At 42.1% G+C, this 25,599-nt stretch overlaps 1 protein-coding gene across 1 annotated transcript in view; it reads right to left on the bottom strand.

Annotated features, from left to right (window-relative positions):
• The window catches only part of ATP6V1H (ATPase H+ transporting V1 subunit H), a 62,751-nt gene that overhangs the window by 21,043 nt on the left and 16,109 nt on the right, over positions 1 to 25,599 (bottom strand). The window contains exons 7-9 of the mRNA XM_082674579.1: positions 22,845 to 22,898; positions 13,160 to 13,257; positions 8,195 to 8,387 (exon numbers count right to left, since the gene is read on the bottom strand). Coding sequence (XP_082530705.1) covers positions 8,195 to 8,387; positions 13,160 to 13,257; positions 22,845 to 22,898 — 345 coding nt within the window. The remainder of the gene's footprint in view (positions 1 to 8,194; positions 8,388 to 13,159; positions 13,258 to 22,844; positions 22,899 to 25,599) is intronic.

The following is a 25,599-nucleotide window of genomic DNA, read 5'->3' as shown; positions in this document are numbered from 1 at the left end:
TCTAAGTATTTCTGAAGATAAACTGTTCACTAAATTAACCAATATTTCAGAGCAAAACCATGCTCATGCTGAGGTCTAGAACGAGGACAAACAAGCTCTCAAGAAAGCCACCTTCACAAAGTTGGTAAAGAAGGCCTGTCAAATCTCCCACACTCAAAAAAATCCTGGAATAACAATTCTAAATCAACTGTACCAAAATTTTAAATTTCTTTATTTTTGCAAGGAAGTTATACTTCTAATAATTATGCTAAATAAATGCAGAGATAGATTTAGCTTAGCATATGGAAATTAGTAAGATCGATCCCTACCAAAATTCCAATTTTCACAGAAATAGGAAAAGCAATGCTAAAACTTGTATAGAAATATAAAAGACTCCAAATATCCAAAGCAATCCTGAGAAAGAAGAATAAAGCTGGAGAAGTCACACGTACTGATTTCAAACTAAACTACAAGGCTACAATGATCAAAACAGTATGGTAATGGCATAAAACAGACAGAGTTCAATGGAACAGAATAGAGAGCCCAGAAATAAGCCCGTACATATTCAGTCAACTAATATTTGACGAGGGAGCCAAGAAAACCTATTGGGGAAAGGACAGTCTCTTCAATAATGTCAGCAGGGAAACTGGATAACCACATGCAAAAAAATGAAATTGGACCCGTATCTTATACCAGTCACAAAAACTAACTCAAAAGGGATTAAAGACTTCAACATAAGACCGAAACTGTCAGACTCATAGAAGAAAACACAGGGGAAAATCTCCTTGACATTAGCCTTGGGAATGATTTTTTGGATATGACACCAAAAGTACAGCAAAAGTAAAAATCAACAACTGGGACTATATCAAACTAAAAAGCTTCCGCACAGCCAAAGAAACAAAAAAAGCAAAATGAAAAGGCATCCTACAAAATGGGAGAAAACATTTGCAAACCATACATCTGATAGGAGGGCAATATCTAAAATGTATAAAGAACTCATTTAACTCACTAGCAACAACAACAACAAAAAAGCACAAGCCAATTAAAAAATGGGCAGCGGATCTATATAGACATTCTCCCAAAGAAGACATAAACATGGCCAACAGATCATGAAACAGTGCTCAACATCACTGATCATCAGGGAAAATCAAGTCAAAACCACAATTAAATATCACTTTGCACTTGTTAGGACAGCTATTATCAAAAAACAAGACAGCCAGTGTTGTCCAGATTGTGGAGATAAGAGAACACTTGTGCACTACTGGTGAGAACGTAATATTAACTTCAAGTATAATGGAAAAGGTTAAGGATAAATATTGTGACACCAAAACAACCTATAAGAAATAAAATACTACAAAGCAGCTTGTAGTATTTTAATTAAAGTAGTATTAAAAAGTAGTATTAAAAAGCCAACAGAAAAATTAAACTGAAATTCTAAAAAGAACTCAGTTAACGTAAGAGAAGGCAGGAATGGAAGACCGAACAAAAAACAGATGAAACAAACAGAAGAAAATAATAAAATGGTAGACCTAAATCCAACCACACCAATAATTACTCTAAATGTCAGTGAACTAAACACTCCAATTAAGAAGCAGAGATTATTAGAACAGATAAAAATTCAAGACCCAAGTTTATGTTGTCTCAAAGAGACAAATTTTAAATATAAGACACAGATAGGTTGAAACTAAAAGATGGAAAACCATAAGTGGAAGAAAGCTGGCATGTTTATATTAATTTCAAATAAAGTAGATATCAAGACCAAGAGCACTGGGACTTCCCTGGTGGCGCAGTGGTTAAGAATCCACCTGCCAACGCAGGGGACACGGGTTCGAGCCCTGGCCCAAGAAGATCTCACATGCCGCGGAGCAACTAAGCCCGTGAGCCACAACTACTGAGCCTGCGCTCTAGAGCCTGCGAGCCACAACTACTGAGCCCGCGTGCCACAACTACTGAAGCCCACGCGCCTAGAGACCATGCTCCGCAACAAGAGAAGCCACTGCAATGAGAAGCCCGTGCACCACGACGAGGAGTAGCCCCCGCTCGCCACAACTAGAGAAAGACCGCGCGCAGCAACAAAGACCCGATGCAGCCAAAAATAAATAAATATAAATAAATTAAAAAAAATAAAAAGTTAAAAAAAAAAGAGCTTCAAAATACATGAAACAATAACTGGCCGAACTGAAAGGAGAAACAGACAAATCCACACTAACAGCTGGAAATTTTCACAACTCTCTCTCTTAGCAATTGATCATTGATAGAACCACTAGACAACAGAATCAGTACAGAGATGATCCAAACGATACTATGAACCACCCTGATTTAACTGACATTTACAGAATGTGATAACCTCTGCAAAACATGCATTCTTTTCAAGTACACAGGCTACATTCACCGTGACAGACCGTGAGATGAGCAGAAGACAAATTTCAAAGAACTGGAACCACATAGAACATGTTCTCTGACCATAACGGAATTCAAATAAAGACCTTAAACTGTAGGGTGCCTTGAAATCTGATAACATCTCCCTTTATGAAACTCCTCCCTTCACCCCTCGCTTTTGTGAGATTTTACTTATTAGTCTACTTAGTTTTCTCTGTTACCTTTTCCAGTTACTTTTCTTACTATTATCTCTCCTAAATTTAGAAACATATCAAAACTCTTCTGTTCACATGGTCCTACATATTGGTTGCCAGGAGAGTTACACTTCATATTTAAGATATTATCATAACTAACAGTTTCAACTATAACCTCAACCCAGTCAGTGTAACTGGTAAAGAACAGCCCGATGGCGCTCTTCTGAAACTATCTCTCCTCTCGATTCTCTAAGACAACAGCACTTCGAAATTTAGTCATGTTTGACGCTCCCCTTTCCTTCAAGCCTATGTCAAATCAATCAATAAACCTTACTTGTTTTTCTCTCGAAACATGTTTTAATTTCATCTCTCCATCACATTACAAAGAATAAAAAGGTTATGAAAAATATTTGGAAAATGAATTTACCATAAACAAACCTAGATCATCCGGCAGCAGTGTACCCTTTAAAGTCGCTAAACTCAATGGCATCTTCACCTCAACAAAATCAAAAGCGTAAATATCATTTTGGCCTGTGTCCAAGTAACGGTGCAGAGCAACCTTGACTTCACTAAGAACAAAGTGGAACCAAGTGACCATTCAGATCCTTCCTTCACCAAAACTGCTAACCTTGTAACATACATGTTAAAGCAGTGCTTCTCAAACCATCTGTGGTGAAGACCAGTTCTGTTTGATTTTCAATTTCCAATCAGTCAGGAACAAATACTTTTAGTAAAAAATACAAAAATGAATTTCTAGAAAAATGAACTTTAAAAGACATGCAAAATACAAGCTCAAATCTTATATTATTAACAGACATGTCAAATTACTGTAAGTTTCTAAATGCTTGCTCTCACTTTCTGTACTTATCCCTTGCAGGCTGCGAACCAACAGCTGACAGAACTGCACTGAAGCAGCGCTGTTATTATGGAACTCACCCCAAGATTAAAAATGTCTCAGTCTTACCAAACCTCTTCCAAACCTGGTATCTAATAAACAAGAGAGATAAATTCCTGAAATAAGGAATGAGGGATGGACCTAGGAATGAAATTTCTTGATAGCAACACTTCTATGTCAAAGCAGTGAGCAAAACACCCCCATACACCCAAACCAGAGCAAGTGTCTCTGGAGGGGTTATGACTGTGAACTGTCTGCAGAGGAAGATGTAAGTCTGTGTTTGTCTGTGTCTGTGTGTGCATATGCGTGTGGGTGTGAGTTAAACATCATGGTTAGTACAGCTAATGTAAATCCAAATTCAATTTGGTGGTATTTCTTTCTAAGCTTTTATGCTGAAAACCATGCAGTTGTAAAATACAATTTATCTTATTATCTGACATATTACGGAGGCTCTTGACTAAACAGAGTCAAAAAGAGAAAAACTCTACACAGCAAATATGGTCTTGAATGTCTTTCTCAGTCACAGCCTCAAAAAACATTCTAATTTATTTTAGAAACGAAAGACTGACATATCAAGTTAACCAATGGAATAACATTCATGGAGACCTGGAGTTCAGCACCTGCTATGAATAATTGAGACAGACATTTTCAAAAATAAATTCACCCAGCCAAATGCAAAGAAAAAAAAATTAACAGCTGCTAGATTTCTTCAGCTCACAGCAGCTCAGCAAGCTTCCAAAAGCACAAAACTTCCCCTCCTGAGTTTCAGGATGTGGGGCAAAGTGCATAATCAGACAATCCTCAAACAACCTCATCGGTGAAATCTCTATTAAAGGTTACAGGAATTTGAGAATAATGAAGAAAAAAAAGAACACGCCATTTTTTACACCTATTCGATGGTCTAAATCAAATGGCTTTACTATGTCCTTACTAATGGCTCGATTTTAACTCAGTTGTGTACATCAAAGTTCGGGATGTCTAAAGATGTTCTTCTGATATTCAGTCTTCAGTATAACCATGCAATGATTTATCCCAATTTATCAAGGAGAGTCCAAAAAACTAATATACCTGTCAATAGGTTGCATGTATTTTAAATAATCTGAAATCCAAATTAGACAATAGAAGCCGAGAAATTAGCATAAGTTCAACACATTGTGGGTAAAAAATTGAAACTGCAAATGAAGTATAAATAAGATTTTTAAATCTTGCTAAATAAACATTAGTAAAATATTCATGCTGTCTTTTCTAAATCAAACAGAACAGCACTTCATCTTTGCCTAGGTTCCACATTAACTTAGAATGCAATTGCTACAGGTGGGCGTTAAAGAGGCAAATTGCTAGTATTTTATGCTTTTATGGAGCGAAAAGGCAGGAAAATAAATACAGATTGTATATTTACTATTGCCAGCCATCGTCTGTTATTTCGTTGAATTCTTACCCAATCTTGAAGTGAGTTAAGTATCACTAACCACCTTTCACAAGTGGAGAAATCAGCTCTGAGAGTTCAAACCACTCTCCCAGCAACCTCGTACTGGGATTCACCCCTAGGCGTGTCTACTCCAGAGCCTACACTCTTGCTAACACACCACGTGGAAAGGAAAATTATAAAAGGGTTATGCTATTGTACCCCTCAAATCTTCATAAAAAGCAGATAATCAATCTGGAGAGCTCCCAAATCAGGTCAAAAGAAAACTAAGAATCTCAGTCTGGCTTTATACTTCTTGTGACTTTTTGAACTTTGTATACCGTAAACACTCATCATGGTGACTTCATGAAGTCTCTCCATCAGAAACAGATTCACACAAAATACAAAGTCCCTAAGAGTATCTTGTCATATTCATCCTTCCATAATTGGTGTTCAAGAAACATCTGATGCATTGAGAGGTGGATAGATAATCCATGAAATGGGGGATGGGGGAGGAACAGGAAAAAGAAAGGATAGGATAGGATAGGATAGGGAAGGGGGAGGGAGGGAGAGGGGGAGGGAACAGCTCACAGGTAGGATCCAGCTAATATCAACAAACACCTCTCACCTACCATGTACCCATATTAGAGGTACCTGCTTCCAGTGACCCTTTTATCTAACATAATAATGACTTAACATGAAAATCAATGGGAGGAGGAACTAGAGAAGGGACAAAATACTAAGCAAGGTCTGTGGGAAGCTCAGCTAGAACAGCTGCCACATACATTATGGGCAAAGCAGTTTATGCTGGGGGCTGTAGAGGGAGGGACAAGACAGGGGTCAGGGTTAACAGATACGAGCTACTGTGTGTGAAATAGATGAGCAGCAAGGACATACTGTATGGCACAGGGAACGACAGCCATTGTTGTGTAATAACTTTCAATGGAGTATACTCTATAAAAATACTGAATCAACGTTATACGCCTGAAACTAATATAATATTATAAATCAACTGATGTAATAAATAAATAAATAAGTAAATGATTTGATAAGACAAATGGCTTGTCTCAAAAAAAAACCAAAAACGGACTTCCCTGGTAGTGCAGTGGTTAAGCATCCGCCTGCCAACGCAGGGAACACGCGTTCGAGCCCTGGTCCGGGAAGATCCCACATGCCGTGGAGCAACTGAGCCCGTGAGCCACGACTACTGAGCCTGTACTCTAGAGTCCGCGAACCACAACTACTGAGCCCGTGCTCCACAACAAGAGAAGCCACCGCAATGAGAAGCCCGCGCACCACAAGGAAGAGTAGCCCCCGCTCACCACAACTAGAGAAAGCCCACACACAGCAACAAAGACACAACGCAGCCAAAATACATAAATAAATAAATTTATTTAAAACAAAAACAAAAGCATCTTATGCTTAGCTTTAGATTAAATCTCAATCCATTACTATAAATTATTAGTATCTGATTTCTTCCTAAAACTCACAGCACTCATTATATTATCTAAATGACACTTATAAGAAACCATGTAAGGGGGCTTCCCTGGTGGCGCAGTGGTTGAGAGTCTGCCTGCTGATGCTAGGGGACATGGGTTCGTGCCCCAGTCCAGGAAGATCCCACATGCCGCGGAGCGGCTGGGCCCGTGAGCCATGGCCGCTGAGCCTGCGCGTCCAGAGCCTGTGCTCCGCAACGGGAGAGGTCACAACAGTGAGAGGCCCGCGTACCGCAACAACAACAATAAAAAAAACATGTAAGTTTATCAAAACTGAGGGGGAAAGATACAAGTGTAGAGATATAGTCTATGAAACAAGAGAACAGCTGAAGTAAGACCCTGAGTTCTACAGCAGTTCTTCCCACACCTATATTTCACCTTAAACAAGTCACCTTATTAACAAATTATCAAAAGAAATAATTTTGTGCTAAATGTTTACAATTTTCAACATTTGGAAAGATAGATATTTTAACGTAAAAAATATGTAACTAACATACAGAAAAGGGTAGGTAGATATGAGCTGAAAAAATACGATTCACTTCCATGTTTATCACTCAGGCAACTGTTGATCTTTCTATTTCCCAGAAGTGAAAGTCATACAAAGGGAAAAAAAAAATAATAATCCAAAACATCTTTCTAGGATAATCTAATTGCAAAGATATTGAATCAAGGATGACTATCTTTCCTAACGGTCACCAATTAAGAAAATCTATTTTTTTAAAAGAGTTTTCACGCCAACTTCATGAACAGCTTCCAATTTAGAAAAAAGTCCACGCACTAAGAGAAAGTAGGGACTCTCTGTATTCTTGCCCAATATATAATTACTGGAAACATAAATATGCACTTTTTTTTTTTTTTGCGGTACGCGGGCCTCTCACTGTTGTGGCCTCTCCCATTGTGAAGCACAGGCTCCGGATGCGCAGGCTCAGCGGCCACGGCTCACGGGCCCAGCCGCTCCACGGCATGTGGGATCTTCCTGGACCGGGGCACGAACCCGTGTCCCCTGCATCGGCAGGTGGACTCTCAACCACTGCGCCACCAGGTAAGTCCAATTTACACATTTTTGAAAGGTGATTTGACATTATCTATAAGAACTGGTAAAAAGTATATTCTTTGTCTCAGCAATTCCATCTCTGGAACTTACCCAACCGAAATACTCATCAAAGTGGGAAAACATATGTAAAAGAAACTGGAAACACCTCACATTTCCATCAACAGGACACTGATTAAATAAACCACTTTACATCAACACAGTAGAATATAGCCACTGAAAAGAATACTGAAGATCTAGTACAGGAAAATGAAAACACATTTATTATATATTGTTAAGAATAAAGTTATAGAACAGTATTTATAGCCTGACACCACTCTTATTTTTAAATACAAAACAAAATTAGACACCTATTTATATATTTATCTCTATTTGCTTAGAAAAATCTGAAAGATGTTAGTGACTATATTTGGCAAATGTGGTGTCTATGCCATTTACGGTTTTGCAATACATCTGCACAACCTTTTATTTTTGATTTGTCGTTGTTTGTTTAAAGAAAGCGTAAGAACAAACAATGGTTAAAAACACAAATTCTAAAGCCAATAGCTTGGATTTGTAGGTCTACCATCTCCCAGCCACTCTTACGTGTCATCCATTTAGATGGCTTCCCCCCACCGTCCACTACCCCTGCCATGAGTACAAACTGGGATATTTTACTCCAAGCTCACCAAGATGCCACAGTTCCATAACTACATGGAGAACAAGCAACTTTTTCCCACCTGCTAAAAGCCCTGAAATATACTCCACAGTAAAAAAAAATGCCTTACACACACACACAAAAAAAAAAAAACGTACCCGGAATGCTGCAAGAATGATTCTTGTCACTTTCTCTTTGACCGATTCTTGCAGGATGTCGGACAGAACAGGAATGATGTTGTAGCGTCGCAGGTGTTCACACATCTGAGGACTGAACGCCAGGAGCCATATAGAAAAAATCATCTGATACTGGAGCTGAAAGCCACACTTGTTACTCAGAACTCCCATGATGCTGAAAAGGAACACACGTTGAGAAAACATTTAACACGACAGCACAACAGGAGAGAAGAAATAACTGATTGTTCTTTTGCGCTGATGGATCAGTCTCTCTGAATCACGTCCTCTCTTTTCCCCCCCGAAGGAAGGAGCAAGCCAGACCCCTGCTCACAGAGGGCCAGTCCTGCACGGCGTCACGTAAGCCTCTCTCCAGAGTCTCAAGGACACCACCGCCCTCGCTGCAGGGAGCACGGTCCACAGAGGGAACAGTAGGAGGACCCTGACGGACATTCAAGAAGTAAAAGCCTCAGGACATGGTGACACAGCGGATGCACATCTCAGTGAAGCCAGACGGTATAATCAACATTTTCAATCTGGACTGAAAATGATCCAAGAGGATCATTCAGAGCTTTAAAAATATTTAGGAAACTCGACAGAGAAAAGAGGAAATGAGTTTGGAAAAAGCCTTTCATGAGTCTGAATTTGACACAGAGCCAATCATCAAATTTGGGGTCAGAACCTCAGAAGCTTCTAGTTCAGCCTCCCGTCTTACTGTTAAGGAAACTGGGAAAGCGGTGTGAAAAATGACAGGTTACACCAAGGAAAGCGCTAAGGAAATTTCCCTGGGGCACGCCTGCATTCACACAAGGGACAGAAACCATCAAATCAGACGGTTAAACAGCAACCAGAGGGGTTAAAGAGAACTCAAATCCACAGAATGTGCAACGCAGAGCGAGCGCTAATGTAAACTTAGTCAGTAAGAACATGTCAATATTGGTTCATCAGGTGAAACCAAGGTATCACACTAACACCAGCTGCTAGTAACAGGGAAGCCCGTGGGAGCGCAGGCACATACGGGCACTCTGTGCTTCCAATTGTTCTGTAAACCTAAAACTACTCTAAAAAATAAAAGTCTATTAATAAAATTAAATACATTTTAAATCTAATTTTGCGATTTACAGCTACTAACTTAGTGGAAGGCTTATATTTGTGCCGTTTCCCCATTTCTGTGATTTGCATGCACTTATAAATTCGCTGAATTGCCCTTAATTTTCTCATGCATGATTTCTCCCTTGAACCTGTTCTACTTTTGGTTGGTACGTAAGGCCTGCTTGTATTTAATATTGATGTCAGCATTCACCAGCGGTCAAAGCACAGCATTTCACACTGTCAGCACCCTGGTACCTGGCTTCCTTTGCGCTCTGCCTGTTCCACTTGTTAAGGTCAGCCTGCTACACTCTGGGATGCCGTGGCTGACAATTCATTTTCCGGGTTCCCCATTTCCGTTTTCCCCACTGGCTCAGCGACAGGAGGTGCTCGCGGCTGACTCAGGGATGGAGGAAGAAGGGACCTCTCCTGTCGACCTCCTGTTCCTGCCAGCATCACTTCGGCACGCTTCTTCACCCGCCGGCAATGGCTGAATTCATCCTGCACGGGCTGTGGCAGAACGAGCGTCCCTGCACCCTCGAGACACTAGCACCTGCCGTCTGGGTCCCCGACCTCGAGGGTGGGGACCCAGCCCCAGCTGAGCTGTACTGTCCCCTCCAGGCCTGAACTTCACTTCATGCAGCCCCTCCTGCAGCCCGTGAATCCTGGCAAGTCCAACCTCTTACCCTTTGCTCCCCGCTTTAGGGGTAGTAGGATCTCTGACACTTGAGAGTCCCTTTATTTACCCGTTTTCAGAAACCCGGTTCACAAGTTTATACCTAGTTTATAGCTAGGGAGAATTTAATTTCTTCACATTAAATTCTCTCTGTTAAAAGGAAAAAGTTTTAACGATGAGAGGGGCGAAGGAGAGCTCAAGGCCAATACACTGGTGCTGAGATCCAGACGGAAGGTCTCAAGGGGAGGCGTGCTCAGCGATGCGGACACCGCAGAGAAGCTGAACAGAGTAAAAGTGTGCCCACGACAGACGAGATTCTATTGCAGAGACAAGGTAGTCTTCTATACCCAAATATCAACCACAGAAATGCCCTAATGAAGCAAAATAAGGCCCCTGTTCACTGGAATAAGGCAGGGATTCCCTTAGGGCAAGAACCCAACTCTGAATCCAGTGAGGCAGGAAGAGTGAGCTAAGGGGGACAAAGGACACAAAGGCCCAACAGAAACCCAAACACGGTCATTTAACAAGTATCTGTTGAGGGTCTATGCGGCAGGTACAGTGCAAGGCACAGGGATAAAATGGGCAAAAACAAGACACTGTCCATGTTCCTTGAGAGCCCCGTGCAGGGGGAAGGAGGATTCCCAGAGGCTGTGGCCCTCAAGCTGGGCCTGAAGAACCAGTGGGTGCTAATTACCATGTAGGTCTCTGCTCTCCCTCGCTAACTGCTGAGTTTAGTGTTACTTTTAAAGTCACCGTAAAAGTTACTAAAAGATGCTGTGGCATCCTATGTGCTACCTTTGTTAGGTGTTTCATACTTTCCAGCTAGGCTGTATATCTCTTAAAGGAAAGGACCACATATGTTTCCTTTACTCCCCATAATATATGGTATAACATCACGCAGAGAGGGCAAAAAAACACAAACTGTCAAATCCAAAATCAGAAAGGAGGTTAAGGTCCATGACGCCAAAATAACTATTTTGTGCTCTGCTTTTTTAATGATGATTTTTCTTTTTAAATCATGCCAACGCAGGGACTAGGGAGACAAACAGCTGACCACTGGCTGACATGCACACTTCCTGCTGTTCGTCAGACCCATGGGCCCCTCGCACCTCACCATGCGATATTTTTTTTTTAATCTTACCTTTCATTTATATACTACTTTATACTTTCAAAATACTTCAAATGTCAGGATATAAATGTTCATAAATGGCCGTTGGATTTGGGGAAGCAACTACCCCAGCAAATGCCCCGTTTTAGCTCCAGTATTTAAAAAATCAGTGCTAATCTTCAGACTTCCTAGTGAAGTCAAAGCACACTCTTGATCTTACACGGGCCCAGAAACATTCAGAAAGAGTGTGTGTCATTCGTGTAACCAAGAAGGAAAGAAAGGAAACTATGCAGAGATAAGAAGGTTCTGGGGTCTTAAACCATCAGTCTCCTCTTCCACTCTCCTCAAACAGGGTATGCTTACAATTTTTTATCCTCTCAGGATCCCTGCTTGTGATTTGAGGAGCACCAAAAAGGAAAAAAAGAAAACATTCGACCCTAAACAAAAGAAACGGCAGAGTAAAAAGTACGTGTTTTCTTTCTTATAAAGTGAAAAAAGGGGCTTCCCTGGTGGCGCAGTGGTTGAGAATCTGCCTGCTAATGCAGGGGACACGGGTTCGAGCCCTGGTCTGGGAGGATCCCACATGCCGCGGAGCAACTAGGCCCGTGAGCCACAACTACTGACCCTGTGCATCTGGAGCCCGTGCTCTGCAACAAGAGAGGCTGCGATAGTGAGAGGCCCGCGCACCGCGATGAAGAGTGGCCCCCGCTTGCCGCAACTAGAGAAAGCCCTCGCACAGAAACGAAGACCCAACACAGCAAAAATAAATTAATTAATTAATGTCAGATGCAGGCTTGTGACATCCTCTGTCACATAGGGGAGGACGTAAGTCAGGCACAGCAGATAAGCAAAGCTTTCACTTTAAAAAAAAAAAGAAAAAAATTCAATGACTTTTCCAAATTGCCCTACTCTCAGCAAGTTAACATATTCTACCTTTATTAATGCCTGTTCTCAACCTAAAAGTCTCTGTATTAATTTGATTACTACTAACCTTGTTAGTGGGCATTAGCATATCAAAGTGTGTAGGTTGAACATGGAATATTCTAGATTGTACTTATGCCTGCTCTTGTTGCTAAACTGAATAGTTAATACTACTTACCATCCTCCAAAATATTAGTGCCAACAATATTTTGAACAGCAGCATTTCGTTAGCCTCGGTCCACTGGACCAAATTCTAGTATTTAAGTTTATTTTTTGAGCAATTATAACTATTTGTATAAACTGGTGTTTCATGACTTTTATTCTCTCTTATAGGTCTTCCAAAGAACAAAAAAGAAAATCTATTTTTTGTTTAATAGAATAAAATTCAATTTATCTTGCAATTACAATACAGGTCCATGGACCTATTTATAAACCTAAGATACACTATGTGATCTTGGTGAGTTTGTTAACTATAATTTGAAGAATCACACTATTTCATCATCCTAGATCTTATTTCATCATTATTCATCCATTATTCTCAACTATGCTAATAAATATTAAAGACTAAATTATAAGAAAATTGGAGAATGACGGAATCACCTAGGAAGATGATATAATAGTGAAAGAAATAATTAACCTTTCTTATTGTATTGCCCAAAATATTGCATCACTTTTAAGAAAGTAAAAAGACTGGAAACACCACTGTGCAGTCCACCTTTAAGTGTCTGTGCGGAAAAGAGTTAACGTCATGGTCCGGAGACAGCTATCCTCAGAAAGGGCTGCCTGCAAAGCTGGCCCTTGGCTGACTTGAGGGAATTTGACTGGTAATCCGTTCCCTACACGGAAACCAAAGTTCTCCGAAATGACAGGGAAAACTAAACTGTGTGCACAAACAGGATGCTTGTGCTTGTGGTGAGCGCCTGCTCTCCTGCTGGAGCCTGGAACGTTCCATATGAGGTAGAGGGAGCCGACGTGACACACCTCCAGGGAAACCGGGGGCCCTGAGTCGCTAGAGAGTCTCCTGCACAGGAACCTCACACAAGACATTTTTTTTAACAAACCTTCTTTTAGATGATTAAATGTATTCATTTCTTTGAAACTGTCAAGGAGAGATGCTTTTAAATGTTACTCCACAGTCAAAATAAAGGGCGCTCACCAGTTCACCCCGTCTGCTTCCACCCAGGCAAAGCGGTACTCGTTGACTCGGAGCATCAGCTGCAGACACCCGGCCACACACTGCACGTACTGAGAGCTCTGTGCAGGGAGAAGCACAGTGTTTAAAACTGGAAAGCACTTCAAGTCACAAGGTCATGCAGATACCAAATTCTGGAGTGGTTTTTACTAGAGTTTATCATCTGAAAAGTCTAGAAGTCTCAAATATTTCTTCAAAAGTCAATCCTTGTTGCTCTTCTCTCGTCCTCCTAGAAACGAAGCCGACTTCTTTTGCCAAATTAAGCCTACACGGCTCAAGCCCACTGAACACATCCAGTCAGGGAAATAAAGGAACAAAGTAATTATGCCTTTGATATGGTTTGATAAACAGCTTATTATCTTGCAATGTTTCACTTAGCCCTGAATAGAAGCACGATACAGAGAATACTGCTCTTCATAATTACACAAGTATCAAAGAACAACAATAAAATGAAAGAGATAGAAGCGTATGCTTTGAGACAGACCCATATCTGAGTGACCGTGAGCAAGTGTCCGAACCTTGTCAATGCTCAATTTCTTCATCCTTACTGAGGATCATGCCCCCAAGCACCCTGAAAGGGTCCTCTTAGGATTAAGTAAAGTAATTCATTTAGCACAGAGCTAGAGATGTCACAGAAACTCAATAAATAAGAACTTAAAAAATAAAACTATACAGCACATAAGAAGTCTACTTAAACACTTGAAAAAGACTGATTTTTTTTTAAACTATCAGTTCAACAGGCACTATGTTAGAGAAATTGAGGTTAAATCTGAAGCTTGAAATAAAGAGAACAAACATCCCCAAGAAGCTTCTCGCTCCTCCATGTTAGGAAAGCTGGTAGTGACGCCTGGCCTGGGCGCCTCCCGGAATACCTACCATGAGCCCTACATCTATAAGAAATGGAGGGACAGTCTTAAAGAACATGCTAACAAAAAGAAAGAACGGAGAGGATCGTGGATGTCATATAAATTCACAAAACCTAATATACATGATGCCACTTCAGTTCCATGTTTTAACTTAAACTAAGTTTGCTAAAACCTAACACTTCAAAGAATTCCAGGCACTCAAATACAAAAACACTATGATATATTTGGAGGAATAATCAAAGTTATCATGAAAAGGTTATCTTAGATTTTACCAAGAAAGGAGTGAACACAGTTGCCCAAAAGCACACTATATCCAGTAACTTAATTTGCCTGAAAACTCAAAACATTCGCAGAAATTAATGACCAAAAAAAAAGTGAATTTTCAGCTCGAAAACCATCTTCCATAATGGGAAAAATATATATATGTATTTTTCCAATTAGGTCAGCAGCTAACTAACCCTTTGTGCAAAGAATTCCATCTTCCTTGTTTAGAGAGACAGCCTAAGCAAGGTTTCTACAATAATGAATGAAAGGCAGCCTAGGGCACTCTCTCCTCTTCCACTTATCATCGATTTCCTCTCAACACAAGAATTTCTTGGTTCACTGTTAAGTATTTTTCTTGTCTGTGTCCACTTACCCTACTATGTTGAAACACATGACACATTTAAAAAATGGATTCTTCGTTGCTAGTTACAGCTTCAGGACTCACATATAAATGAGCATAAAAAGACGCTGCTTCAGCTCTGTTTACAACAGCCAGGACACGGGAGCAACCTAAGTGTCCGTGTATGTTTAACTTACGAGAAACTGTCAAACACATGTACCACAGTGTTCACTGCAGCTCTATTAACAATAGCCAGGACATGGAAGCAACCTAAGTGTCCGTCGACAGACGAATGGATAAAGAAGATGTGGCACATATATACAATGGAATATTACTCAGCCATAAAAAGAAACGAAATTGAGATATTTGTAGTGAGGTAGATGGACCTAGAGCCTGTCATACAGAGTGAAGTAAGTCAGAAAGAGAAAAACAAATACTGAATGCTAACACATATATATGGAATCTTAAAAAAAAAAAAAAGGTTCTCAAGAACCTAGGGGCAGGACAGGAATAAAGATGCAGACATAGAGAAGAGGGGGAAGGGTAAGCTGGGACGAAGTGAGAGAGTGGCATGGACATATATACACTACCAAATGTAAAATAGATAGCTAGTGGGAAGCAGCCACATAGCACAGGGAGATCAGCTCGGTGCTTTGTGACCAACTAGAGGGGTGGGATAGGGAGGGTGGGAGGGAGGCTCCAGAGGGAGGGGATATGCGGACATGTGTGTGCATATGGCCGATTCGCTTTGTTGTGCAACAGAAACTAACACGGGATTGTGAAGCAATTGTACTCCAATAAAGATATATTAAAAAATTTTTAAAAAGATGCTGCTTCTAAAACTTCACTCTCTCCTGTGATGCACCATGAGGCAGTCCAATTCCAGTCCAGAGATTATTTTCAAAGTACACAGTGAAGGCAACACTGATAAATGACTGAGGTACTGCCTTCAATCAAAGTAAATTGTATCACTGCCTTACCTTTCTCTCACACTGTCCTGTTAGTCTCATGTACAAAGTTATTCAATGGTTTTTTTAGAAGAAAATAATCAGCTTCAATCAACCCAGCGAGCCACCGACTCTTCCCCCACACAGAGGTCATTCAAACACTGCTGGAGAAGACTGCACAGCCACGCAGAGCCATCAGGAAGCTCTGCTCTCCCCGCCACCCCCAGAGCCACGCTCACACCTTCACCTCTACCCTCCTGTCCCGCTCTCTTCCCTCACCTCAGCACTGAGAGAAAAAACAGAGACCATCAGCTAGCGAGTCACTGAGCTGCCAACATCGCGCCCCCAACTGAACTTCCCTGACGGCCCTTCTCACCTCCCTCTCGCCGAGCAGAGGCAGACAGCTCTTCCTGTCCAGGACCCACGGCCCCAGCAAGGCCTGTGTCCCACTCCTCCCACACAGCATCGCATCAGTCCGACCCCTCCCTGTAGCTCCGATCTGTCTGACAGGTTTCCTCTCCTCAGCCCCTAAATATACTCAATCTTTCCCGTCTTAAAATTATCCCTAAACCTTGTACCAATCTCAGCATCTTTCTTCCTCCCAACGCATGAAGTTTTCTTGACAGAATTATCACCAGGTTCTTACCTCTCTGATACCTTATCACTCCACCAACATGGCAAATGCCAGGACCAGCAGTGACCTTAAAGTGCCAGGTCCAACAGTTACTCTCCCCCAGAGAACCAGACCTCTACCTCCAGCTGCTTCCGGGAAAGCTCTCGCCCCTCCTTTCTCCAGCTGAACTGACTCACAGCTCCAATGTTAACTCCACCACCATGAAAGAAAGGCAGTAATGTAGCCTAACAGTTACGAACAAAGGCTCTGGAAGCAGCCTGCCAGGCTCAGCCACTTCCAAGCCGCGTGCCCTTGAATGAGCCTCCCACCTATAAAATGGGGATAACAGGGCACATCCCATGGGGTGTGGGGATAATCTCATTAGCTAATATATGACAGACTGGGCTGAGAACCAGCTACAATGTGTACTCTCAAACACACAAACCTCCCTGGTAGAGAAAAACTAACTTTACTTCTCAACACATTAAGAGAACATCATTAGATAAATTTTCTAATATTGCTGAAAATGCAAATTCTCCTATATTATGGTGGAAAAATCACATAAGGAAAACAGCAACTGACAGAATTCACCTTCCTGGTGAAGAGGGTCTCCCAGATCCATACTCTGCAGAATTACAAAGTAATTCAAGAAGTGAGGAATTACAAAGCAAGTAGGCAACGAAAGATAAACATAAAAACTGCAGCCACATTGTACCAAAGTAAATCTCATGCTATTAACAATGTTTATAGACCAATTTTCAATATCTATCTCCATAATGCTGGGATTTAAGTACAAACTAAATGAGAAAAAATAAAGATAATATTCCTCTAAATTTTGGAATCAAGGGTGCTTAAAAAAAAAAAAAGACGTCTGCAGTGCAGAGAAGAGTACCTGTCTCAGATGCAGTGGAAACACACGTGTGTCCAGTGGTATCAGTGAAGCACAAAGCTGAGTTTGTAGAACACACCATCGACCAAAATAAACCCCAGAAGCCAGTTTTACATGAAATCCTCCAGGACTGGTGATTAACCAATCCCAAAAGTATTCAATGTGTCATGACTATTAAATGAATCTTTTCTCATAGAACTAAAAAGTGAGTGTGCACATCTTATGTGTGGAACAACTGGAACTCTCCTACTTTGCTGGCGACGTGTAAACTGGTTTAGAAAAGTGACTGGACTGCTGGACCTAAATTCACATGTAACCTGTACCCCAGCAACTCCATTCTAGAAGTGCTCCAGGCGTAAGTGGTTACATCTACCAAAGGCCATGTACAAGGATGTTCATAGCAAGATATTCACAACAGCCAAGAACCAGAACTAACTCAAATGTCCATCAATAAGAGTATGGATAATATACATTTAATATATTACTACATGGCAATAAAGAGATGAACTACTGCCAAGTGCAACGTGAGTGACTCTCACTGACACAATACTGCACAAGAATTCGGACACACAAGAGTTCACACTGTGTATGATTCCACTTTTATGGAGTTCAAGGTCAGGCAAAACTAATGCATAATAACGAAAACCTTTGTGGGAGCCGAGGCGAAGGAAAGTATTGAGTAGGACACATGATGTACAAATGCATTCAGCTGAACATTTAAAAATCTGTCTATTTTACTCTATGTAAGCTGTAGGGGAACAAAATTTGCCACTTTAAATGGGTCCCTTTGGCATGAGGATTCTTTTAGGGTGGTTATTTTTTTGAAAGCAGAGGATTCAAGAAGTCTGTCTTTGTACCTGCCCCTTAACGGCCTAAAGAACTCAGACAAAGGCCCTGGTCCAGGAAGGGCACTGTCACCGGAGATCTACAAAGAACACGGGTCGGCGCTGGGGGGAGCTGCACAGGGCCGGGAGACCAGAGTCCTCTGTGTGTCCCACTGTCCCTGCAGGCCCAGCAAGCATCTGTCACCAAACATCTGCTTTCCCACCTCCGTGTGAACTGCCTTCTCCCCGCTGAAGTCCCCCCCCCCGCACCCCCTTCTCCTCTCAGGCGCTACATCTGCGGCCTCATATTACGGGGCCCCTGTACATACGTAATTACATCTGGTTTTCTCCTGTTAATCTGTCTCACATCAATTTAATTCTTCGGCCAGACAGAAGAACCCAGAAGGAGCAGAGCATAATTTTTTCCTCCCCAACGAAGTTGTGACATAAAAATAAGTGACCAAAGAAAGGAAGGGAGGCAAAGAGGGAGAGAGGTTTTGTCAGTCAGAAGTTCTGCCAATTTACCTTTGGCAAATCACTTTAAACTCTTCAAAATTGTTGTCTCATCAATAAAGGAAAGCAATACCAGCCCAATTTTTAAAAAACAGCCTTAAATTAAAAAACAAAACAAAAACAAAAACCTCTGCTACTCAAATCTGAACTCACATCAGTTAAACACAAAACAACTGTAAGGTACATTACCATCATTATTATTCTTGTCGTTATTATTACTTCATATTCAGGCACTAAAACAAATATAGTGCAAGAATTCTCTTGAAGTTGGCTTATTAAGAGAGACCCTCTAGTCAATACTCATAAAATACCTATATTAAATTAATACCTAAATTAACTTAAGATAATTTCGTCTTAGACTTAAGTCTTAACCAAGAAAGTAATTTCACTGTTAATTTACAAATTTATAAATCTCCTTCAAGTACTACTTTCAATCTAATTTTCTTAGGCGTATAATTTAATTACATGACTACTGGGATTCTTTATTGTAGGAAAAATTATTGCAGACTTAAGAAATATGATTTACTTTATAAATCACTGCTTTGTATGCAACTTCCAAGAACACATCCAATGTACAATATTAGGTTACCTTATTATTGTTATTGATGCTATAGTTTGAAAATGATATGTAAAAGAAAGTCTGGTACTGAAATACTTTACCATTTAATTTTCCTCTGCATTGCCAGAATATACGCAATCCTTCCAAATATCTGATCAGAAGGGCAAAACTGACAGGTTCTCATCTGTTCTCCTTTTCTTAATATTTATTCTTCGCATATATTTTAATGATCCACAATGTTTAAAACGTACTAATCTTGTGATAAGAGGATACAATGAAGGTCACCCAAACATTGCTGCAGGTGAAGAGCAAATGCTCTGAAAACCAGCACCAAGACACGTAATTGACTGTGAACATCTCTGGGTCCTCACAGACTTTACAAATCACAGGCTAGAGGGGCCAGAGTTAAACAAGAGGCCTGCACTCTGCGAACTCCTGACGCAGCCCCTCATGTCTGCTACTCGGGTAGCACTTTTGATACACTTATGGACAAACAGTGAAGAACCAAATCGTTAAAGTCCTCCAACTCTTCTGAAAGACTGAAAAGTCTTAAATTAAAAACAGAGCCTTAAAAAGTCAAAGCAGTAACACTACCTTCACATTAACAAGGATATTAGAACTGTCAGAGAAAACAATTTAAGGAATGTAGCCAAAAGCCAAAAAAGCTAAGCTTTTTTTTTCCCCTTTCATTCTAAAATGCTGTTATTACATGCTAAAACATGGATGAATCCTGAAAACATACGCTAAGTGAGAGAAGCCGGTCACGGATGACCACATATTACGTGACTTGTGTACAGAGAGTGGCCAGAAGAGGTGAATGCAGAGACGGAAAGTAAGTGAGGGGTTGCCAGAGTTTAGGCGAGGGCGTTAGGAACGGGGGTGACTGTTTCGGTGGACACGGTTTCTTTCTGGGGTGTGGAAAGCGCTACAAAATCAGATGGTGGCAATGGTTGCCCAACTCTGTAAATATACTAAAACCAATAGCAAATGGAAAGCTTTTATGGTATGAGAAACAGATTTCAATAAAGCTGTAAACAAACAAACCAAAAAGCCTACAAAAAACTGCAAGTTAACTCGCTCGCTCACATGTGCCAGGTTTCCAGGTGGTTAAGAGCCACGTGGGGCTACCAGGGTGGACACCGCAGATATAAAGAACGCTGCCATCACCCCGGAGAGTTCTACTGGACAGAACTGCTCCAGAACATTAAAAGGCAAGATAAAATGAGCAATATGGAGAACATGGCAACTTACGTTACTTACTACCAACGAAACCATGTCCATCCAGCAATATGTGCGGCCGGACCTGGTCTACAACAGAGAACAGGACGCGCGAGTGGAGAGTTACCACGGTCCCCTGCACACAGGTATGAAAGAGGCTGGAGAGAGGGAAAAGAATGCCCAGATTCTCCTGACTCCTCCAAAGGCTGGGAGAGATCACGGTGTTCCTCTTTTTGTCAGGGCAGCGGCCCAGCAATCAACATCTAAGCCTGGGCGACGTCCTCGGAAAAGTAGAAGATTGATAATTCCCATGCAAGAGCCAACAAAGAACTGAATGGACGGCTGAAGGTAAGTTAGGGTGAGTACATGCCATGTGATGGAGTTTATTATTTTTACATTTAGGTAAAAACAGCACAAATCATTTCCAGAAAATTTCATTTATATAATGTCATTTAAATAAAAATGTCTGTAATGATCCACTCATAACTTATGATGATGCTTCTGTGCCATTTTAAAAGTCAAGACTGTTGCATCCTGCTAATTTCTCATTTTGCTGTGTAAAGCTCTGTTCTGTTTGTTTTATACTGACATCAAGTGGCAACAGCACAGAATGCAGTTTACCAAACCTTTTCTACGCTGTCTGAAAACCTAAAGGGATTTTAAGATAGAACGTCGATATTCTTTACAGGTCTGAGTAGGTGAGGCAACCTGGAGAATGCCTAAAGCTCCCAGTCCAGTCCAGGTGCCTCGGAATCCTCTCGGTAAGGAATGCGTCCCCTTGGGGGTTCTGCCACCGTGAGCGGATGACCTTGGGCAAGCCGGTGTGCCTTTCCAGCCTCACTGCTCATCCCTAAAACGTGGCTTACGGTAAGACCAATGTCAAAAACGGGGTGTGAACATTCAAGGAGATGTAAATGCAAAATGACTAAAACACTGCCAGGCACACAGGAAGAGCTCCATACATACCAGCTACCAATTCCGATCCCCCTACTGAAATACAAGTATCAAAGGAAGTGCTATCACCTCTCTGTCAACTTCTTTAAGTCTCTGCCTTCCAAGCTGCCAGCCTTCTGAGAAGGTAGGAACCTCCAGCAAGGGCCAGGGAGGATGTTCAGGTGTGAAGCACTGAAGGGAAGAGGGAGGACATCAAAGGCCAGCTTTTCTTCACTCACAATCACCCCTGATGCTAATACCGTTTGGGACGTACGTGTCTGAGTCGACCGGATAAACCACTTTGACTAACCTCTGCCAATTCAATAGATCAGCGCTGTTTTTCCCACACGCTGGACGGAAAAGAGCAAAAGAAGAATGTCACGTCGCCAGAGCTCGCACCTCACTGCGTGAGCTCTACTAACTTCCAAACACTTTAATAACCACTTAAGTTTATTCCGAAAACACCTTTTAAAGTTTTTACAAATAAGTCTAATTAGACAATTTTTCAAATCAAACAATTTTTCAAAATTTCAAACCGGCGGAAAGAAACTCAAGTCATATAAAATAAGGACTCCCAATTTAAACATCTGCTTATGGCTGAATATCTAGACTTCGAACCTACCACCTCCTTCCCCGACCCTGGCCCCAAGACTGCTCACTTAGTTCTATACCCTGTTCTGATTTCAGAAGACGTGTGGCCATTTTCCGGCTTGACACACTCACTGTTTGTCAAGTCCCTTGACCCGTGCCCCAAGAGAAGCCCCACTCCTGGCTTTGAGATGGACTGTGTCGCCCTCTCTAGTCTACGAGCACACACATAGGGGTGTGGCCTGCGGGTTATGGACACGGACCCTGCGTGGCCCCCCCACAGCTCCGCTGAGGTCTAGCACAGGCCGGTGGGAGACACCGTCCTCGGAAGGTGCTTTCCGGTTTCCCAGAGATATTTCCAGCGAAGGAAGCTGAATACGCCTCACCTACCTTTTTAACTCTTCCCCCACCTCGCTCTCAGCTGGCGCTAACCACGCCAACCCATACTTGTCCAAATCTATTGGCAATTCTTGAACTAGTCTGAAGACAGCAAAGTTAAACCACTCCCAACCGGGGGGGATAACCCTAACCAGGAAAGGAACTGGGGGGACATGATTAGTTTTAACCTTTAACCTTTTGGCTCTACATAAATGTGGGGCAGGATTGGCCTGAAAAAGGGGGAGGGAGAGTCTGGCCACCACGTAGGCCCCCATTAAACCCTGAGCAACTCAGGCAAGTAGTGGGTTTTCGTACCAGTGGGGAACGGAACTGTTTTCAGCTGCCTGGCGCAGGGTCCGTGGATCTGTCAGACGTTAGCGTCTGTGAGACAGCTAAAGTGTTAAGAGAGGAGCTCTGGTTACTCACTCAACTTGTGCATCTGAGTCCAGACTTGCTCTGATTCTCAGGCCTGAGATAAAGCCGCCTGAAGAGAAGAGCAACAGGAAGAGGAAGCCCCACATCCACCAGCAGCAGGAAGCAACCGCACGGCCCAGAAAGGCCTACACGCAGCTTTCACACCACCATTAACCCAACCAAATCCGCGGATTTACATCCGGGGGACTAGGGAACATCTTCAAAACGTTAAATGTCTGGGACTCAAAACAACTTAAATTCAGGGTGTTAGGAGGCCAGTGAACGAACAAGGAATGTACTTACATCGCTTGAAGAGACTGTTCCTGTTTCAACAGCAACACCGCTACCACGCAGTTTCTATTACGAAATAAATAACTTATTACTTAGTTTTGTTTTTAATTTTATCCTACTTCATAAGCTTACGAAAGAGAGCTAAGCAAATTTTATCACTGTTTTCCTAATCCTACTGAATGGAGTATCATCAACTAATAAAAAGCGTGGGGATGATACGAAATATTCTAAACGTCGTTACACTCTTCCGGATAATATCTTAATCAATAAATTATTTTAAAAGGAACAATAATAAACTGAATACTAAGTTCCAATTACATTTCATAAGTGAAGCGAGTGCAAATTTCCAAGTCTCAGGATTTACTTCCTGAGTCATTTTTCCAATAAGACAACTGTCTTAAGCTGAACTATCTACACGATATTCTGTGGCAAAGCTTTCAAAACAGGTGCCTGATGATGGGAAGATACTACATGGAACTTAAAAAATTAGGTTATCCACAGCAATGCTAACACATTATAATGACAATCAGAACCTCATCTGTTACACAGAAATGACCAAAGAAAAGTTAAGGTAGAAAGTCAGAAGCTGAATATGCAAGAGAAAAGTGATAATGAATTTCTGAAAGGAAATTTTTATTTTGTTTTATTCAATAACTTATCTACTAAGTGCCAGGCATGAGCCCCTATAACCCAAGTATAACGGTTAAACTATTGGGAAAAAGGCTCCTAAATGTCTCTATAAAGTCAAAGAACAAAATATCCAAACTGGCACCTAATTCAGACTTTTGAAAGTCTACTTTTATCAGAACCATGAAAATGTGGTCCTTTTTATGAGGGAGAAAACGCTTACGATAGAGAAAAAGAGACCTTGCAGATACAGTGCTATCACGTGGCATTTAAGCAAAGTAGAAAATAAAAGCCCGAACAAGCCTCTGCTTCATGCCTGTCACTACACCCTGATCAAAGGCTGTGGACAAGTGTCTGCCCACAGCAAGGGTGGTAGCCAGCCAGAGCCCAGCGGAAGCCGTGACCAGACTCTGAGGCACGGCTGGACGGGCCTGAAGCCTCTCCCTGGGGCAGGACGTGCAAAGCAGCAACGCCAGACAGTAACTGAACAAGGCCAAAGACTCGGCGATAAAAAGAGCAAGCGCGCTGGAAAGATACAGAAAGGTCTTTAAGAGCGTCTGTCTCACACCAATTCTAATGAAAAGTGTTCCAGACACTGAAATCTCTGCTTCCACTAGTGACCGGAGAAATATCCCCCCAATTGCTGGACATGGTTACAACCACAGCTAATCATTCTAAAACTAACCAATTATCTGTGAGGCAGAGCATAAATGTTACTCCTACGGGGAAAAGTCTAGGATGGAACAACCCCTAATGTTAGCGGCACACTGCAGCGTGCATTCTTTGCTACCAGATCTCATTTTATGAGTCCAGCTAGCATAAAGCCTTATTACCACCAGACCACGCCTAACACTAAAGCAGAATGAAGTTTCTTCAAAGGGAGAACTAATCTCATAAGAGGAAAAAGAAAGGGGGGGGGGCGGGTTACCTCTTTAACTAAGCGCTCTGATCCCAAATGATACACATGTAGAAATAAATACATCTCATCCTCACATAGTATTTTTCATGTTCTAAGTATCTTCTTTTTGAAATATCTCACAAACTCAGTAAAATCTGCAAAACTTGCGACTCTTGTAAAAGTACTTTTAAAAACTAAGCCCAAAAGAGTGTTAAAGTGTATGCTGATGACAGAAAAAACAACTGATTTTGTTCAAGACACTTCAAAATCTCCCTATCCGAACAGAAAAGGTTAGTAGGCTCCCCCCGCAAAAAGGCAGGCAACGATAAGACAAAAAATAAATCGAAGCAAAATGTCATGGTGTCTCTCTCATACTTCAATTTAAAATCTACTAAAATCATAAAGTCACCAGCAACCTAAATTACAACTTTCCAAACCTTCATTTCAAATAGGCCCTTACTTGTCATCTAGCCCTGAGGCCACCAGGCCTCCCAGCACGGCTTCTCCTGGCCCATCCTCCATGTCCCGCCCACACCAAAGCTCGCCCCCTCCTGCCTTTCCTTCCGGATACAGATACGCCGCCCTCCCCACCCAGGTCAGCTCGCTCCTCTCCACGGCTCGCTCCCTCCAAGCACCCTCACCACCTCTCACTTGGTCACCGGACACCTAAAGGAAAAGCAACCCTCCACTGAGCTGTCAGGAGTGTCCGGCCATCCGCCCTGCGCTGGGGAACCGAGAAGACAAAAGGGAAAACTCGTCATCTGCCAGCCGTCACCCCGAAAGCTGTCCTCCTCCACAAAGAAACGGGCTCGAGGGCCCTGACAGCAGCGGGACCACAGCAAGCAGGCTTCGTGTTTCCCTTTGGGCTTAAATGCAACCCCACAAGGACACGGTAAAATCCTAAGTGGGAGTCACTGAGGGAGACATCCTCTCGGGCTGGAGAGAGCAGCCCCAGGCCACCCAGTGGTGCCTGGGACGGCCTCCTGGCCAGGACTAGAGGCGGGCTGCCTAATGAGCTGTCCCGTGCTGTCTGCAGTCTGAAGCCCTCCTGGCAGCAGCCAGGGCCAGTTTATTTATTGGCGTGACTGGTCAGACAGTTTGGCCTGGGTATGTGACCAGAGGGCATAAAGGAACCACTGCACACTTTCGAAGAACTCTCCCCAAACCAAGACTCCTGGCACCGATCTGGGTGGTCCAGGGTCCCAGGGCAGAAATGCTCGCCCATCGCACTGTCTCTCCTCC

Source organism: Grampus griseus (assembly GCF_964374135.1).
Source record: "Grampus griseus genome assembly, chromosome: 17".
NCBI lineage: Eukaryota > Metazoa > Chordata > Mammalia > Artiodactyla > Delphinidae > Grampus > Grampus griseus.
This window is presented reverse-complemented; position numbering and strand designations above follow the sequence as displayed.